A 19,018-nucleotide genomic window follows, 5' to 3' on the forward strand; every position below is an offset into this window, starting at 1 on the left:
ACTAAATCAAAAACTTAACTCACAAAATTGTTTAGATAAAACAAATTTCAGAATTAAAATAAAATTATTTGATTTTTTCTCTCATTTAAGCAATGCAAGACTTATTGCCTCTTAAAACTTTCAAAATACTCATAAAATATCCAACACACCTAGGGGTTGATTTTTTCCTTCTAGAATTATTTTTTGCTCAAACTCAACTACAAACTAGCTGCATTTCAACAAATGTTACAGTATTTGAATTGCGCCTTTAAATAATATTCAGTTATTATTTCAACAAATGTAAGTAGAAACGGCAACAAAAGCCTCTTTCAACTGAAATTCTTGGTTTGCTTCAGACTCTTGTTTGGTACTATTAAATATATATCACCATGATTATGTGTGCCATAACTATCTTTAGCTTTAGCAATACTTTAGTGTTATAGCAGGGGTACACATTCAATAATACCGAGCAAGAAATTTCCCTTGCTTTTGGGGCACCTAAGAAGATATTTAGTTAGAAAAAAAAAAAAAAACATATGTATGCTATACAAGAAGAAATCAAGCATTGCATTACAGATGTGAAATCAATGTTGCTAACAGAGAGAATCAAGCCTGAGGGAGTGATAAAAAATTAATAGCAAATTGCCCAGGTTTCCTGAAAATACTTACAATCATACAGTTGCTGAGCGAAGAGGGAAGAGGAAGATATATACAGGTTGACCGGTAAATAACACAACTCGTGCAAACTACACCATTTCTGCTACAATTATTAAATAGAATAATTACTTTAAGGAAGGAGAATGACAATCAGAAAAAGATGTACAGCAAGCTATGGGTTCAAAAGGTTACCTAAACTTTGCAGTGTAATGCAGTTCTCTTCGTTTTGGTTATCAATGTCAGCTACTACTACTTGTGTAACTATACATGCTCTTCAAAAACACCATACACCAGACCCATTTTTGTCCCATCAAATCCTAGTCATGTTAGAGTATATACTGATTCTCAAAGCTAGTAGCATCTATTTGGCATTGCCAGTACGGATAGCTGTAGGTAAAATTCTTTCTGATTCACATTTCTTTTTCTCATTTTCTGCTGTTTTCTTCATTTCAAGCTCTAGCTGCTTGTGGTTTTCTTCATGGGCTTTGTTGAACATCCTAGTAAAGTTGAGCAAAGTTGACACAACTGCAGAAAATTCAAAGGAATTACAAGAATTAGCAGTATAGAAGTACAAGTAGAGTCATCAACATTAGTACACAATGGGACTGGAAGGAGGGGGGAGTGCACTTATGATTTCTTCCCATAAAAAAGAAATCAGAGATAGCCCTGCATACCAGTTCCACAATAGACTTACAAGAATTTGCATAACATGAATTGTCAGTTTTTGGTTTCAGAATGAAGTATCCAATTGATAGTTGGGAAGCTAAAAATAAAGATCGTTCATAAAATAATATTAACTCTCCCATATATGCAGCCAAGTGAAGAATCCATGCTCTTACTTTGTGGAAGGTATTACCTTTGGTTCTTTTTATATGAAACAAGTGATAGTGTGTTTTACACTATGAATTTTTTCTTGTAAAAAGGACTGGAGTATATAATTTTAGTAAAGCACAAAGCTAAAAATATAATTATCATAATCCAAATAGAGGGTGCTCACTTAAATCAACCATCCAGAAAGAGATATTTGAAGTTTAAACAGTCACACACCTTGCTCAAATGGGCAACGAGCTGGATCTTCACCAAAATAGAGAATCAATTTATCCACGTTCCTACCCTGTAAACATACACTCTACAAGTAAAGCATAGCCTTTATATGGTTTTAAAAGATCTAATATATGGTAGAAAGCCTACCACGCTGGAATATAGTGAAGCCAATGAACGGACATCAGCTTCAGCAGAACCGAGGAAATCTTTCAATTTCTGTGGCAAAAAAAAATGAAGTTGAAGACTGACAATGCATATAATTTATTAGAGTTTTTAGCAAACAGAAAAACAATTTACAATTTTATTTTAATCTCTCTCACATTCTGCTGAAGTCGGAACTTGCAAACTCTCGTATTAGACCCATCACAGACAAGATGATGGTCATAATTGCTATCTTGATCATAAGGTTACACAACACAATCTTACAATTTTTCACTGCCTCTGCGATCCCAATTATATGATAGTACTGTGATAGAACCCATTTTGGTAGGATCACGATCTTACTCGTAAAATGGAAAAATCGTGTCCCCAAAAAAGCGCAATAACCTTCTTTCCCATCGTGTCCGAGCCCTATTGTCTTCCAAACACACTCGCACTCATCGAAACAGCTCACTGGTGACTGGTTCGTGCTGCTTCTCTAAGTTCTCTGTACTTTTCTGTTTCAAGCTTCACCACCTTCTGCCACTCTTGCCTGTTCAGGGTGCTTGTTCTGATGCTACTTTTTCTTGTTCGGAACATTGTTGGGTGCTTGTTCGCTCTCTCCCCCTTGTTTTCAGAGGGTTTTAAGTTGCTTCTTCCTCTTCATCTTGTTGCACGTGAAGGTGAAGGATGTTCTCTGTTTTTTGACTAGGTTATGGGTTTTGATGCTGTTTTGGTCTTGGTGTTTGTTTTAGTGCTGAAAATCTTTTAAAGCTAAACAGGTTGATGTTTAACTGTTTAGTTCTCTGTCTCGTCAATTGTTAAAAACTTGGTGTTCTGTATTTGGAGTTGTTAATTAGTTACTGTTTAAGCTTAAGTTGTTATTTTGTGAAAAACTTGGTGTTTTGTATTTGGAGTTGTTAATTTGTTACTGCTTAAACTTAAGTTGTTATTTTGTGACTTGTGAATTGAATATGTCCTTAAGGATTTTCAATTTAAGCTAATGTATTTGTAGAGATTTAAAAGCTAATTATCTTATTTATGTTGTTGTTTATATATGTAATCCGTGTTATGATCTCATGATTTACTATTTCCCCTTCCCTTTTTTATACCAAGTAAAATCTCCATTTTGACTATCTTGCAGACAAGCCTCAAAATGTCAGCCTCCACAGAATGGGGATTTAAAGAAAATGGTCTTCATTCACAGACATGGTTGCAAACTCAGTTGACTTTAATTAACGTGTGTCTACACACACACACACACACACACACACACACACACACTTTTCACAAATAAGTAAGATTTTTTTTTTTTTTTGTGGCAATGTGAAACTTGAAGCAGCGAAAATGAACAAGGGCAATTTAAGAAAAGAAAAGACAGTAGTTGGCTTAATCAATTATAGTAGAAGAAAAGGCATGACACTTATACCTTGCGGAAAGTTTCTGATATAGGCCCGTCATTTTCAGAGGTTGATAGTTCCTGTACCACCTTTTCTAATCCTTTGTTTATTGCTTGCATCTCCTCAGCCAAAAACTTCAATTGGATCTGGATCAAGTTATTTAAGTCAGTGTTAGTACAATGCCTATCAACACGATGAACTGAAGAGCCTTTGAGAAGTCCAGAACCTTTGCTGCTGGCTCTAGGTTAGCAAGATCCTTGGAGAAGTCTAAAACTTCCGGCAGTTGGTCATCTAGCACCTATTCGTACGCACAGTATCAGATTAATGCATTAAAGATGAAAAATCATAATCGCCTTAATATCAGAAGATGAAAAAGCAAAATTTTGCCCCAACTTAATATCAAAGTGACTCCATAGCACAGAAGAAACTCAATCATTTCTTTCTAAGAAAAAGAAAAGAAAGAAAAACCGAAAATAGAAATTAATAATTCGAAATATAATTTTGAAAGATTTAAAAAAAAACAAAAAGGAATAAATAGCAACATGTACCTTACAAAGATAATGCATGAGAGTCATCTTCTTATCCCGGGCACGTGTCTCTGTGAGTTTAAGAAGGCTATCCAATCTGAATCCAATAGCAGAACCTAAAAGATGATTGGAACATATAAACATAACTATTGATAAAAGGAAATGAATAATGTTTTTTTTTTGGTCAATAGGAAATGAATAATGATAAGTCAGAAGCTAAAACAATAATAACAAAAACGATGCAAATGTGAGTTATTTGGTTTTCAGCATATATGTTTAGAAAAAAAGACCATGGTTCCAATGAAAACTCATTCATCATCATATATCTAGCTACATTTTTTTAATGAAAGCTGTAAACATTTACAAATTTTTAAATGACCACAAAACAACCCACTTTTCAATCCCCTTGATTTATTTTGTTTTTATTAGAATACAAAAAAAATAGAATATCTATATTCTATCCCCCTAACCTTAAGTAAACGTTTTGGGGGGGGGGGGGGGGGGGGGCACTTAAATCCAAGGAGAGACAAAATACAAAAACCAAAATTTTAGCACCAGTATATTGATTAGGTCTGGGGCATAAGAAATGCATTCATCTAATTTGGTTTAGTTTTCACTAAACTGGTCTTAAATTACAGAAAACAAAAAACAAAGTCTCTCTAATGAAAGTGTACCATGCACAAAGGCCATAAATTACAGATATTTTCTAAAATTTATGGTACTTTTCTTTGTGTTACAAACTTGAATGGTTCATGTCGCATCTATCTACTTTGTATATTTGTTTAAACATACCCTTGGCAGTTCCTTGGTTCAAAGCATTTCCTAAAGAAAGTATTGTTTGCATAATTCTCTTTAATTTGACAGAATTCCTGATCTGAAAAGAGAAAACAAAATCACAACATCCAAAATGTTATTTCTCATGAAAAAAAGAGAGAAAGGAACCATGTTGCAAAAAGATGTTTCCGTAAAAAGGAAGATATCATGCCTCTTCTGAAGCAGCATTCACAACACTTAGGCTATTTCTAAGGTCAGAAACCTACATAAAAATATTAACAGGGTCAAACTGGAAATCAATTTAAATCCATTTTTTAGTAAAGATGCATTAAAATAGCAATATTTCAACCTGAGAGTTGAATTGAATCTTGAACGAAAAAACTCTGAGCTTGGATTCCACCCGTGGTACTTTCATCAATTCCATTAAGAACTGTAATGAAAAATTTATGAAAATATAATTCAGATTCATGCCAAGAGAAGGTAGAAATGCAGTCTCCACCATGAAGATAGCAATTACACTTAAAACTGTGTAAGCAATGCTAACAGAAGAGGTCTAAAATATAAGCACTAAGCCAAAAATCATGAAACCGTATCTACCTGTTCACATCTTCCTAACTTCTCCTTTTCCCCATTATAACCCTGTTCAGAATAATGGAGTTATGAATTTTTAGAAAGATAGAGGAGACTCATTATAAATTGAACTCAGCATAATTATTAACCATAATCAATCTGCCAACCTTAAGTAATTCCATCTCCTCTTTTGTAGGACAAAACTTTATGAGGTTCTCAACCTGATCAGTGTCTAGTGCTGACTCCTCCAGTGCTAACACTGAGCTCTGTGAATATTTCAAACAAGCCATTATTAATGAATAAAAACTCATAGCACTTATCGAACATGACATGAACAAGACTTGAAAAAGAAAATGTTAATGGACAATAGGCATTATTCGTTCATTCTTATGACACACCTAATCAGAAATGTTAATGGACAATAACAGTACACTATATAATTTTCCACCCTTGTTTACTTTAGGCACGTTATTGTAACTTCATTTCATAATAGGGTTATACAGATATCTAGATAAGCATGTCTAAAATAACAATCTTTATAAAGAAAGTCTATAAACGGTGTACAAAATAAATAAATAATATTGTTGAAAAGATCAATTCAACCCAACTCAACCTTTTATCCTTACAAAAAAAAAAAGAAATCCTAATGATAAAGGTTTTTTTGTGCAACCTTTTATCATGGCATAATAAATAGATAGATAGTATTATCACTGATCGTATCTATCATGAGTGCATGTACTGACTGAATTTTAAAACACAGAAAAATGGTTTAAGCAAAATTGTTAAAAGTTCTACAGATATTTCATATAAAACCATGGACACTTCTCCTTCAGTTTAGTCTTTCAATCCAACACCAAGAAACTGGGCTCCTCAATAGCATTTATATCTTCCAAAATCACAGCATAGAACAATTATTCATACATTTTTCCCACAATAAAATAACAATTCCAGTTAATTTACTAATGTCAAACCTCGTTTAGTGTAAGCTTAAAAAAAGAGATTTTGTGATACAGGTTCTTTATTATTTATTTATTTCAAAATTTACTATTTTTAACTTCTAACAAAAACACAAACAATTTTTTTAGGTTTTAGGTTTTTGCTTTTTTTCCATAAAACTTGCATAATCATTATAAAATTTTAAAAATATCTTTTAATGAAAACACTTCTTTAAAAATGTGCACACACAAAAACCAACAAGCCCTCGGTATGCAACAGGGGTACAAGTTTGAAAGAAAGGAATTAGGTAGAAACATTCAGGCCTTAATTTGTGTTGAAGAGAACTGAACCACAAGATAGAAATATTATACCATCAATTTCCAATAGAGGTAAAACTATTTAGCTACAGAAAATAGAAATTAAAAACTCTAATGGAAAACAATAACAGGGTGAGAAGGACAAGTGTACCATCTTCTTTAGTTCTATTATAGAAGTGATGTCAGCATTCACAGTTTCCAATGAAAACAAATCACTAATAAGTTCTAGGTAGACTCTGAATCAAAAGAACAAAGGTATCATTCAATTGTCAATCAAATCATAGTCTTCTTATTCACTAGCACTCCATTTTATTTTGATGATAGTACTTGGTTTTCTTTACATTATCAGAGACCATAAATGTAATATCAATCTTACCATTAAATCATGCAACGGCACTTTCACTTTTGAAAGCATGATTTCACAATTATATGCTCGCCTATGCTCAATCTGCAGGGAGTGATAATATTATCAATCAAAATCAAAAGGATGGTAATTGTGTCATGGGCCACCAAATATATATCAATGAGAAAAATGATAAATAGAATCTATTTTAGGATCTACACCACACAGATAAACACTCATTATCTCCCACATTGCACTATACAAGTGAACTCTTATAGTTCTATAATATGTGAAAGGGAAAAACTACCACAGACACTACTGGTTTTAAGATGGGTTGGTTATATAATAGTATCATACTAAAATTTTCCAAAGTAATTAATTTCGTGAACATTAACTTTGATACTTCAGTTTATCAACTCTAAAAGTTTCCATCGATGAAAAGATAACAGATGACACAATTTACAACTTTATGGTTATATAGAACCAACATTGATGCCCCGGGTTATAATTACTAGGAACTATCACATTTCTTGCATTTTCCTAGTAATTAGTTCTCTTGCACTTCCCCATCACATTCAGTTATAAACAAGCAGATTATGTAAATATCCGTAAGCAGTCTCAGTGCTACTGCAAACTGAATCTAAATTACCAGTTGCACTTTATCAGATTTAGGGCCAGCTGAGCTTTGGACATTTGACTTTTTGGCAGGACCTGAAGGGACTGCTGCTGAGAAGAGACTCTCAAGCTCTGACATATCAATCTCTGGGGCCCTACATTAAGATAATAAAAGGAGGCGTGTAAGACACTAGAATAATAGAAGGATGACTTGTCATAAGAAATGAAACACCATAGCCAATCAACATTACTTGGAAACTTCGCCAGATTTCTGTGTCTCAGCCCACAAACTTCCTTGCACTGCTCTAGATAGTTTCAACCAATGCAATGGCTTCAACTTTTTGGTGTTATTCTTTGAGCTGATCGTACGTGATAGAATTCGTCCCTTTGAACTAGTTGGTCCTGACACATTATTCCCATCACCACTCACAGAAAGAGACAATGGAAATGGACTGCCTGATTTTAGACCTCCTTTAGCAGGAGGAGGTGGAGCAGCAGGTGCACCAGGGGGAGGTGGAGGAGCAGGTGCCCCAGGAGGAGGTGGAGGAGCAGGTGCTGCAGGAGGAGGTGGAGACTTTTGCAATGAAGAATTAATGTGATCTGAGGAAGGTGGTGGTGGTGGTGGTGGTGCTATAGTAGAACCTGCAACTTTCCCCGAGAGACAAGGAGGTGGAGGAGCATTAAAAGTAACAGGTTGCTCCTCTTTTGGTGGAGGGGGAGGGGGTGGAGAGGGCCCACCTCTAACCTGTGGCTCCACATTCATAGGAGATAGAGGAGAAGGAAGGGGTTCGGCTTTAACATGTAGTTCTTTCTTTGGAGGAGGAGGAGGAGGATGTGGAGGTGGAGGAGGTTTAGCTCGAACTAGTCTATGATCCTTCAGTGGAGGGGTAGGAGGAGGAGGTGGAGTTGGAGGTCGTGAAGGGGAAGACTCTAGTCTTGTTCTAATAGGAGGAATCTCATTCACATTTTTGGAAGAAAGTAAAGGAGATGGCTGAGTTGAAGTAATTGCTGAAGCTGAAGGATGGGAAATGGTGTCTGCTGGTGACTTACTATGAAAAGTAGATGACAATTGGGTCCCAGGTGTAGGGATAGAACTTCTGTCTTGTGTTTGGTGTTTTGATTGCAAAGGCAAAAGATAAGAAGGGGGTGATTCTGTTTGGCGAGGAGAATCATGAACTTCTTTAGCACTAGTGGATTGAGGCCGCAAAGGAGGTGTTCTAGGGGAAAAAGAAGTATCAACAGAAGAAGATAAGGCAGGATGAGGTGCCTGCAGTTTTATGTCAACATTTGTCGGTCCTGTTGGACATTTATTGGATTCCGTGGTTCTTTCTGAAGATATGGCTGTCTCTTGATAGATGATGTTAGATGTACTAGGCTGTTGTGGAATACCCTCGACCTTGTTGGCCTTATCCTCTTTTCTACTCATGTCATTATCTGGTGATCTCTTAGTTGAGGATAAAGATTGTCTTGCTTCACTCAAATTCCCCTGAGGAATTCTAGGACTTGTTTCATGCAATAAAGTGCCATTTTCCATACACTGATCAGAAACTGTATCCAACCTGTCATTCATAGCTGAAGCACTCATCTGTTGGAGCACATTTAGTGCAGCATCAGCCTTGGGGTTCATCCAGTCTACATGGCTAAAGATCTCTTGAACCTTCGCAAATGCTTCAATTGGAAGTCCTTCCTTCTCCTCAAAGCATGAGGTACCATCCGCAATAACTGCTGCAGCAGCATCCATCTCTGAGAAAAGGATCTTAATACAAACATAAACCAAAAATAAATAAATTCAATGTTAGAAATATACGATAAAAAAAAATTATGATTACAGTTGAAAACAAGTTGTACCTCAGCTCTAAAATCTTTTGGAAAGTGATCTTTAGCATCCCATAAAATGTCAATTTCATCCCGGTTAAGCATCAAAATATTAGATCTAACAAAAGCTGTGTTGAACATGACTCGGAACATCATCTTTTCACGATCCATGTTACCATTCAAGTTAATGCTCTCAATGACAACATCACCTTGAATATGGCAATTGATATCGATTTTGATAAGTTCACACTCTCCCTGCAACACAAGTTGATCAACAATATCTTTTAGAACAGCAAACATTTCATCATACAAAAACATTTATTAAAATTTAAAGAGCATGGGCCCAATCTGATTTTAATTGTTGGGATATATTGTAAGGCCTAAATGCATAAGGTGTATTGAAATTTGATTGGGATCTCCTAGATGCTGAACATTGATTATATTATACAAACTTATTTCCCCTCTCTTTTTTAAGCATTTCACCCCTCTTTTTCCTATTACATTTCAGCCTCTTGGATCAAAATTAAGACTCATATAAAATGAAGCTCCCACATTTGTCAAGGAGCAATAAAGAACCAGGTATCACTGCATGCATATTTTCCAAGGTTCAAGCTGCCAAAACATAATTATTCAAATTTGACTCAATAACTAGAAACACAAGTTTGAGCTGCAATTGGATGGTTTATAACTATTTAAAGTTTAAACAATCTGAAATCGTACGAGACAATTTATATAAAGTATTCTACAAGTCAAAATGGCCTTAAACGAAACCAGCATTGAAGGAGGAAAACAAAAATGGAGATTTTTTTTCCTATTAAAAATCTAAGAGCCCGTTTGCCAAAATTTATGAGGTTGCGAGTAATCTCAAGATAGCTACTGACAGATTTCAGCAATTTTTGGCAAAATAACAGTAACATCATAGTCTTTTATCTGCTAAAAAAATTATCTTCCCTGCCAAAATGTCAGGATAATGGTTTTCATGCTAAATGCAATCAGTTCATGTCTTCTATAAAGTACAGGCTCCAACAAAACATCAACAACAAACTGAAAATCCTAAAAGAGGAGGCACGAGAACTCAGAGCAATCCATTTTAAAGCGAGGTAAATTCACATACCTGCTTATAGGCCCGGACGCTTTTGCTTCTCTTCGGTGTTGAGTACAACATTTTTGGATTTTTATCAGCACTAAAGGGATCCTGTCCATAAATTCTAAAAATGGGATGACAACCACCTTCCCCATCAAAGTTTGGGAAGAATCTGAGAATGATGCAGTCCAACATGAGTGCCCTGTCCAGGGGAGGCCAATCTAAGGCCACATTCCTCCTGGAAACATACAAAAGATACCTCAGTTGGGAAGGGGTTGGATTCAACGGGGACAACAAATGCAAAAGCTCGTGCGGAGCCTGCTTGTAAACCATATCCAGAGTCCTCTGCTCCCCAGTATAAACCTTTCTATAAATCAACAATGCAGCCAACATGAAAGCCAAAACAGGCCAACCACCACGTTCACAATGCATCAGCAACACATTATGCTGGCTAAGAGAGAGCCAACTTTCACCTGACCTCAAAAAGTGGTGAATGAGCTCCATTTTGAGTACTGGAACACCCTCGTAATGCCGGGGATAGTCCATGATAGTAATGTCATGCTCAGACATGATATTTGCCATCTGACTCTTCGTATCTTCCTCGCGAAAATTGAAAATCAGAATCGAAGCATCAGGCAAGTTCTCCCTTAGTTGGCCAACTATCCCATCCATGTACACTCTGTAATTCTCTTCATTCCAAGCATCCGTGGTGAAGCAGCAATCAAAAACTACATTCACAGTTAAGGCTACTTGTTAATTCCAACAACAATCACTAACTCCTAAGTCCTAACAATAACAAGTTAAATTCATTTCAAATTGAACAAAATAAATTTCAAATTCAATTCACGTGTCATTGCCGCATTTCCAATCAATCAAACAGATACCTGATGTTCCTCGAATCATGTTCAATTGCGAAATCATTATTCACAAATTGAGAACGAGAAAAAGAGAGAAAGTACCGTAAACTCTCTCGCAGATCTCGAGGAGTCCATCAGGAGGCTTGCGGAAGAACAATTTGCGGAGCATAGCCATGTCCGCGAAGCTTCAGATTCAGTCTTAACGAACCCTATCGCACGCGATGGATTTGAGAACCACAACTTTTCATTCGGCGAACGGTAACGTAACGTAACGATTTGCCTTGAGCTTCACGGCGTAAATGAGAAAATCGCGAAGCAGCGGTTTCGCGGAAAAATGCTAGAATGAACGAAAAGAGAGTTTGGATTTATCGTTGCTTCTGTTTCTCTCTTTTTTTTGTTTCTCAGTGAAAAGAAAAGGAAAGTTTTACGGGGAAGATGAGATGGGTCCGTTGTTTTTTTTTTTTTTCGTAGCTGAATAATGCGATTGCAGCTGAGAATACCAACCGACTCACAGTGACCCGGTTGGTGACGTGGAAGCCATTCTACGCGACACGTGTATCGTTGTTATCCATGACGGGTAATTTTATTCACTGTGATTTCCCATTTTCGGAATTTTTCCCGTTATGTCTTGAGTTCCGTACGATTGAGAAACACGTGTCTCCATCATTGCAGGATAAGTGTTTGTTAGTTGTTAGCACTGCCATGTGGGGTTTCGTTTTTTTTGTCTCGTCTCGACCCAAGACTATATAACAACAAAAAAAAAACAAATGTCTTACTAATTATTGTCTTAGAAACTAAAATTAAAAAAATATTTATTATAAAAATTATATAAAAGCATAAAAAACTATAAGCAACACAATTTTATTTATCTCAATAAAATTATCTATTTTTAGTTTTTAAACCATTCTTAGAACATTGGTTAGTATTTGTCAAAAACAAATTCTTGATTCCATTATTATACTAGTATTACCTTTTTATAACTTTTAAAATTTGTTGCATTTATTTTATGAGTTAATAGGTATTCACATTTAGTATAAAAATATTTATATTAAGATAGTTATAAAAATTAATAAATTTGCTGTAAAAAAATTAATAATTTACTGATTTGTGAATTTGAATATTAATATAACAATATTTATATTATAAATGCATATTTATTCTCACATTTATAATAAACTTTAGTTTTGCATTTGGACCACCTTTTATTAGAAAGATATTAAATGTATGGAAGCAAACACCACTTCCATTCTCATTCGCTCGAATTCTCCACTCATTTTAACTGATGATCTATTTTGGTCCTTTGAATTTTGTTTGTACATTTTATTAGCTTTAACTTGTTAACCAATTTGATCAACAAAAATTATCTAATCCTATTCCTAACAAAATGCCGGAAAAAAGTATGACAAGTTACCAATTGAAATAGAAAATGTACTAATAATAATAATAATAATAATGATATACTCTGTAATAATGTTGTAATATATTGAAAATAAATAAAAATTCATATTTTAAAGAAATACTAAAGAGTAACAATACTTGTTTGAGATTTAAACATATATATATATTAAATAAAAATATATATTTATTTTAGAATTTTTAATTTATTAATATTGTATTTTCAATTGATATTTTTGGTTATTTTTAGTAAGTATCCTTAAAATACAAATTAGATCCTAACTTCAGCAATTAAAACAATGGGCACGATTATTAATTATAAGTAATGCATCATTAATTGATAAGCCAAATCAAAATATCAACCGAATGCATTTTATTTCTATTCTTCATCGTTTTCTTTCCCAGCATCTAAAGAAAGGGTAAGCGCCACTTTTTTCTGGAGCAACTGTTCCACTCTTACTTTTATTTTATGAGTTATACTCTTGCTTTTAAATGCAAATTATATATATATAAAAAAAAAACTAAAGTGCCTTAAAACGGGAGAATTGAGAATATAAGACTATAAGAGTTATTTAGCTGAATTTGTGAGCAAAATGGGAAACAGGATTTTAAATTGACTCTAGTTAGAGCTCTTTTTTCTGCTTGAAGCTTCATCAAGGGTTAAAGTTAAAAAAAAAAAAAAAACAAAAAGGAAAGAGGGGAGGAGAGGGAACAGGTATATATTGTGTTGTCAGAAAATGCGGAGAAAGTTAAATAAAGGGGTTCGTTCGATTCAGGCACAAACAAATTATAGTGCCTTGTAAGACACTAATTTGGACCAAACAATTCATGTGATAATTAAGTATTTTTAGAAAGTGGGGAAGTCTGAGTTTGATATAGTTGGGAATTCGTACAAGAATTGACCAACAATCTTCACTAACACAACTACCTGTAATTAAAACTTCTATGGCTATCCATACCACCGACAATTTTAAAGCACATTAATTTTTTCTTGAGTTAGACCCTTGGCAATGTTTTTGGGTTTGCCATTTTGTTCATAAGTTTAGTCCAACTAATTTTCAACAAATCCATGTCAAAGGCCGGATCTTGTTTCGAGGGCTAAGATTCTCTGTCCGAAATGCTTCCTCGTTGTGTTTGTTGTGAGTAACATTGCAACTAACGTCCTTTGCTGAATGGTGAGTTGTAGTCTTGTATACTTTTGATCATTAGTCTTGTATACTATCTTACCATTACCAATATCCACATAGGAGAAATGTGGGAACAACTTAAATAGTTCACCTTATGCTAAGCCTTCATCTGTAATGTAACTCTTAAATCTTGAGTTATACCTAACTCAATCTTAAAAATTAATTAAATTAATTTATATAGAATGAGTATTATTTTCATTTATGTACATTATTCAATTACTATCTTTAATTAATGTAAAATTTTTGTCATGATAGGCTATTTTTTAGGGTAGGCATAAGAATTCAAATATTTGTCATTTAGCTTATTGAGTTATTGCATTAGGTGTTGAGATTCTTGAATTTATAATTACAATTGTAACATCCCATTTTTCATAAATTAATTTAAAAATGATTGTTGTTTGTAAATAAATAGAGTTTTAGAAAAAATGATAAGATTTTTATAATTAAATAAATGAGAAAAAATAAATGTATTAAAATGATAGTTTGAGAGAAAATAAAAAGGAAATTTTATTTATTCTTTTGAAAGGAAAGAAAATAGAGTTTCTTTTTATAAAATAATAAAAATAAATAAATTGAGTAAATAATAGGTTTTGAGTACCCTTAGCTATAAATAGAGACATCTTAGGTCAGTTTTTCGACTAACGATACTCTCTACGTCTCATCTTCCTCTCAATTTCTTTTTTCCCTCTCCTTCTTCGAATACTCTCATCGTTGAGAATTACGAAAAGATGTCGGAGATGAGAGAAATACCCTTTGCATCGGAGCTTTTTCCTTTCCCGCATAAACCCAAAATTGTCTCAGTAAAATTATGATCTCAGACTCGTTAACCGTTGGATTGTCGAAAATTTTTTATATGTGGTTCAAGATTCATTTCTTAACATCTTCACCGTTGGGATTTGCAAAATAATGCCTGTGGAGGGAGAAATACTTATCACAGGTAGATAGTGAAATGGAGGCTTCAATCTCTTCTCATCCTCTCAACGTTTGGAAATCCTATCAGAGCAGTCAGAGAAAAAACTTGAGGAATCCCAAAAAACCGCTAGAGATACCGCTATTGTTGTCACAATACACACGTGAGTTTTCTTACAAGTAAGTGATGAGTTATTCACAATTGGGGAATAGTGAGAACATATGTAGGGATCCTTAGAGTATCAATTGGAATAGATTTTGAGGTGTTTCTGCAAATTTTGATTCTATCCTTACAATTATAACTGTGAATTATATATGTTTGACAAACCAATTGATGTCCCAATGAGAAATTGCTGTGAAATTGATGTGTTCTTGTGTTGAGTATGAACCCTTAAAAAAATTGAGTTCTTTTTATTCACGTGAATTATATTCTAAATAATATTCTTTAATGACTTATTTTATACAAATTATTATCTTGTTCTAATTTTCCATGATGATGATCAACATGTTATGTGTATATGAGTTATGAGGCGGGATAAATTATTATAATGAGATTATAATATTGTTATAGAGATTGAGTAGTACAAAGTGGAATGTGTCAATTTACGAGATACATGTAAACATGAGATGATTGATTGTGACATAATGAGATGTGAAATTGTGAACATGAGTTTTAGTTGTGAGTAAGTGTGTGGTTAACTCCTGATGTGACATTACTTGTATTGTGAGCTGTGAATTATACATAATCCGACCAATGTTTATCTTGAGAAAAGTGTTGATGTGCAGTATTAAAGAGAAAGTGTAGGTTTCCTATTTAGGAACCAGTGTTAAATTGTAGCGCAATTTGTTAAACGTGTTTGAAACACAAGTGTGAGGTCGTGCGTATTGTATAATTCATGAGCAATGTCTATAAATAGAATATGTGATGAATTGTGGAATAACATGTTGCTTTGAGATTATAATACTGTTATTGAGATTAAATATAAGTGCAAAGTTGAACATGTGTTAATTTGTGAGATACTTGTAAACATGTGATAATTGATTGGGACATTATAAGATGTGAAATTATGAACATGAGTTTTAGTTGTGATAAGTGTGTGGTTAACACTTAATGTGACATTACTTGTATTGTGAGCTGCGAATTATACAATAACCCAACCAGTGTTTATCTTGAGAAAAGTGTTGATGCGCAGTGTTAAATGGAAAGTGTAGGTTTCCTATTTATGAACCAGTGTTAAATTGTAGCACAATGTGTTGAACATGTTTAAAACATGAGTGTGAGGTCATGGGTATTATATAATTCATAAGCAGTGCTTGCATGCAAAAATTATTGTAGGGGTTGGACTTGAATCAGGAGGGAGAAGCTCTAACGGACTCTTCGAAGTGTAGGCCTTTGGGGTAAATACACCCGGTTTGAGTGCTCCTTTAAGCCTGTGCCGATCTCACATGGTTGGAGTATTCTCGCAAAACAGCGTGATCCTGACTGGTCTTCCTATGATTTTACTTAGTGAGAGTGACCTGACATACCTATTTTGTGGTGTGTCTTGTTATGCACTCCTAAGCGCTCCAGGGTGATTTTTCACTGACATAGTACCACATTACATATAGGTTTGAGTCTTAACATAACTGTTGCATAACGCTTGCTAATTTTTTTATTATGAAATTGATGTGTTATTATGTCTTGATCAGGGTGTGTGATTCATGTATAATGTGATTGATGATTGAAAAGTAAATTTTAAATGACAAAGTGGTGGAATTATGTGAGTTATGTTGAAGTAAGTTGTACCTCATTTACATGATATGTATATCTAGTCGTCTTATTTCTCTATTAGTTAGGAATTATGTGGTGGAATTACGTGTGTGATTCATGTGTAATGTGTATTGTTTGTGTTTGGATTCTGTGATGATCTTGAACTTTGTGTTCGGGGGAGCAGATGACTAGGTGAATTGTTTTAAGTAACTTTGTGCTAAAGGACGTCGGGACACAATGTTATGATAAGATGTGACATTGAAGTATAAGTTTTTATATTAATTGTATGAAGTCTTGGATGACCTTGTTTGAGCCGAAATGATAAAATCATTTATTCGAACAAGTTTACTATGATGCAAGGAAAGTGAATGTGAGCCTTTTATCATTTTAAAAGACTTTTATTTAAACATGTTTTAAAAACTTTTAATTAATTATAATTTATTATTAATACATATATGTATAGGGTAAAGGGTGTCACAATCATAACTACTCATCAAACGATTTTACATTGTCTTTAATGATTTATTTAAATGGTGTGTAATTTATTTGAATGATTTTACATGTTAGTCCCAATTATATGTCAAGAAAACAAAACAATTAGAAAACTTATGATAATTCAAGAGCATAGAAGGAAACGAGAGATACAGAGAGAATCAATGTGTATGTGTTAGGAGGTGAGAGAAAAAAAATAACAATTCTCTTAAGAAATACTAGTATAAAAAAAGAGTAAATAAAAAAACCTTGTTTGAACAGGTCAAATAGCAAGGTTTTGAAATAATTAACTAATACAACAAGATTTCTTTTGCTATCCCTAAGGTTATTGGCTCCTACTTTCAAAAAGATAAAGAAAATGCCAAAATTCACTTTTTGGTCAAGTGTTACAATAAACTAGCTAGATGAATAAGTGTTGGAGATTATATAATGAAATTCTTTGGAAGTAAAAAATAAAATAAAATAAAAAACAACAACCAAGGGATAGTAGCATGGTGGTTTAGGATAGTAGTAGTGACTGATAGAGAACAACAATTTATAGTAACATGACTTTATGTCTTTAGGTCTTTATTTGCCTTGATTAATATTAGGATGAACAAAAGACGAGTTGGGACAAATTGTTTTTATTTCTACAGGTTTAATTTTTTTTATAGGATTATTTGTTTAAATTTAATTTCGTCCAATTAAGACTCAAAACACACGTAACAAGTGTTGATACCTACTAAAATAAGAAGAAAGGGGTAAATTGTGTGATCGTGAATTTAAAAACTTTATCACAAATACAAGTATAAGTGCGGAAAATAAAAGTGCTCACTAGAAAAAATGTGAAAGGGATATAAGAAATAAAGAGAAAAACATGCAAAAATTTATTTTAACTTGTCTCCAAATCCGACTACGTCCAACCCTTTCCTTTTGAAGGATTTTCACTAAGCAACTGGTGTTACAACCAAATATTTTTTACATCCTTTTTAGGCCTTACAACATCTTCATTTATACTTAAATCATTTATCTAAAGTATTTTTTAATACTAAGTTTATCCGGATTTTCACAAACAACGAAGATTTTTAAGGTTTCCAAGATAACTCATAACAAGAGGATATACAATATAATCTCAAATACAAAACGTTCAAAATTAGGTGATATCCACTGAGACATAGACAGTTTGACTGTTTGAGACTTAGAAATATCGAAGCAAAAGTTTGTAAGTTCTTGTAGAGCTCTTTTTTTTGTCATATTGAATGAAGATGTAAGCATTGAAGAAGAGCTTATTTTCGTTCTGGTTATGCATTAAATGCATAGTTGAAAGTTATTATTTTTTGTATTTATTACTTTTAAAATATGCATCTAAAATATATTTTATTGGTTGATAATATAAAAAAATATATTAAAATTAAACTTTGCTATAATTTTTTTTATTATTATGCAAGGAAATAAAGGAAACACTAAGGCACTGACAAGCACTACAAAGGAACTCCCCTAGCATCAACAACAATTAGAGAGTCTAAAACAGGGATATGTGAGAAAGAATATTAAAATGAGCAATTGTAAGATGACCCATTTTCGCCAAGTATTTAAAAATTTATCATTTTAAATGAAGAAATCTATGTATAAGAAGTATTAAAAAAATTCCAAATATCATGGTTGAAATTAAAAATCGTAAAGAAATATTTTGAAACACCAACACAAGAGCACAAACCAGTCCACCACCCATGGCCAATGGGAAACATGTACAGGCATAATTTATAAAAATGATATAATAATTATCAAAACAATATTTGTTAATTTAATTATTTTTTTAATCATTTTCTCTCTATATACATAGGAGGAAATACCCTTCCTATTCAACCTTCAAGTCAACGCACATGGTTATACTTATTCTCTAGAATTCGATTTACATTACGGAAGCCAAAATCGTGGAGTCTCACACATTTATAAATGTAAAACGTGGTAAATGATAATTAAAAACAACAGATAAAACACGTTTTTTATATCAGAGAAAAAAACTACAGGATTTATAAAAAAAGAAGTAGTCTTCAATTTATAAGGACAAGAAAAACAAACAAAATGGAAGTATAGAGGTTTTAAATTTAATTGATAGTTCTTTTCTTTCTTTCTTTTAATCTATTTACTGATAAAAGAAAAGGTGTTTTTCTTTACTTATTTACTTAAAAAACTAAAATAATACTAATGGTTATTTTAATAATATTCTTAATTATCCTTAAAAAATTA

General features: G+C 33.3%; 1 protein-coding gene across 4 annotated transcripts; it reads right to left on the reverse strand.

Moving 5' to 3' along the window:
* Positions 1 to 213: 213 nt before the first annotated feature.
* LOC100786096 (formin-like protein 13) lies at positions 214 to 11,524 on the reverse strand. Of its 4 annotated transcripts, none has more exons than XM_041007741.1 (19): positions 11,159 to 11,524; positions 10,230 to 10,927; positions 9,149 to 9,370; positions 7,552 to 9,056; positions 7,335 to 7,455; positions 6,719 to 6,790; positions 5,257 to 5,355; positions 5,117 to 5,158; positions 4,869 to 4,949; positions 4,731 to 4,781; positions 4,538 to 4,619; positions 3,767 to 3,861; positions 3,445 to 3,516; positions 3,248 to 3,364; positions 1,828 to 1,896; positions 1,684 to 1,750; positions 829 to 1,161; positions 649 to 736; positions 214 to 477 (listed from the first exon to the last, which is right to left on the reverse strand). In XM_041007741.1, the coding sequence occupies exons 1-17, from the start codon at positions 11,229 to 11,231 to the stop codon at positions 998 to 1,000; spliced, it is 3,630 nt and encodes a 1,209-aa protein (XP_040863675.1). In that variant the 5' UTR covers positions 11,232 to 11,524; the 3' UTR covers positions 214 to 477; positions 649 to 736; positions 829 to 997. The 4 variants fall into 4 exon arrangements, with proteins under 4 accessions (XP_040863675.1, XP_040863676.1, XP_006575310.1 ...); XM_041007742.1 differs by having other exon boundaries at positions 649 to 739; XM_006575247.4 differs by lacking the exon at positions 214 to 477 and having other exon boundaries at positions 526 to 736.
* Between the last annotated feature and the right edge of the window lie 7,494 nt (positions 11,525 to 19,018).

The sequence above is a fragment of the Glycine max genome, chromosome 2, assembly GCF_000004515.6.
Source record: "Glycine max cultivar Williams 82 chromosome 2, Glycine_max_v4.0, whole genome shotgun sequence".
NCBI classification, from domain to species: Eukaryota; Viridiplantae; Streptophyta; class Magnoliopsida; order Fabales; family Fabaceae; genus Glycine; species Glycine max.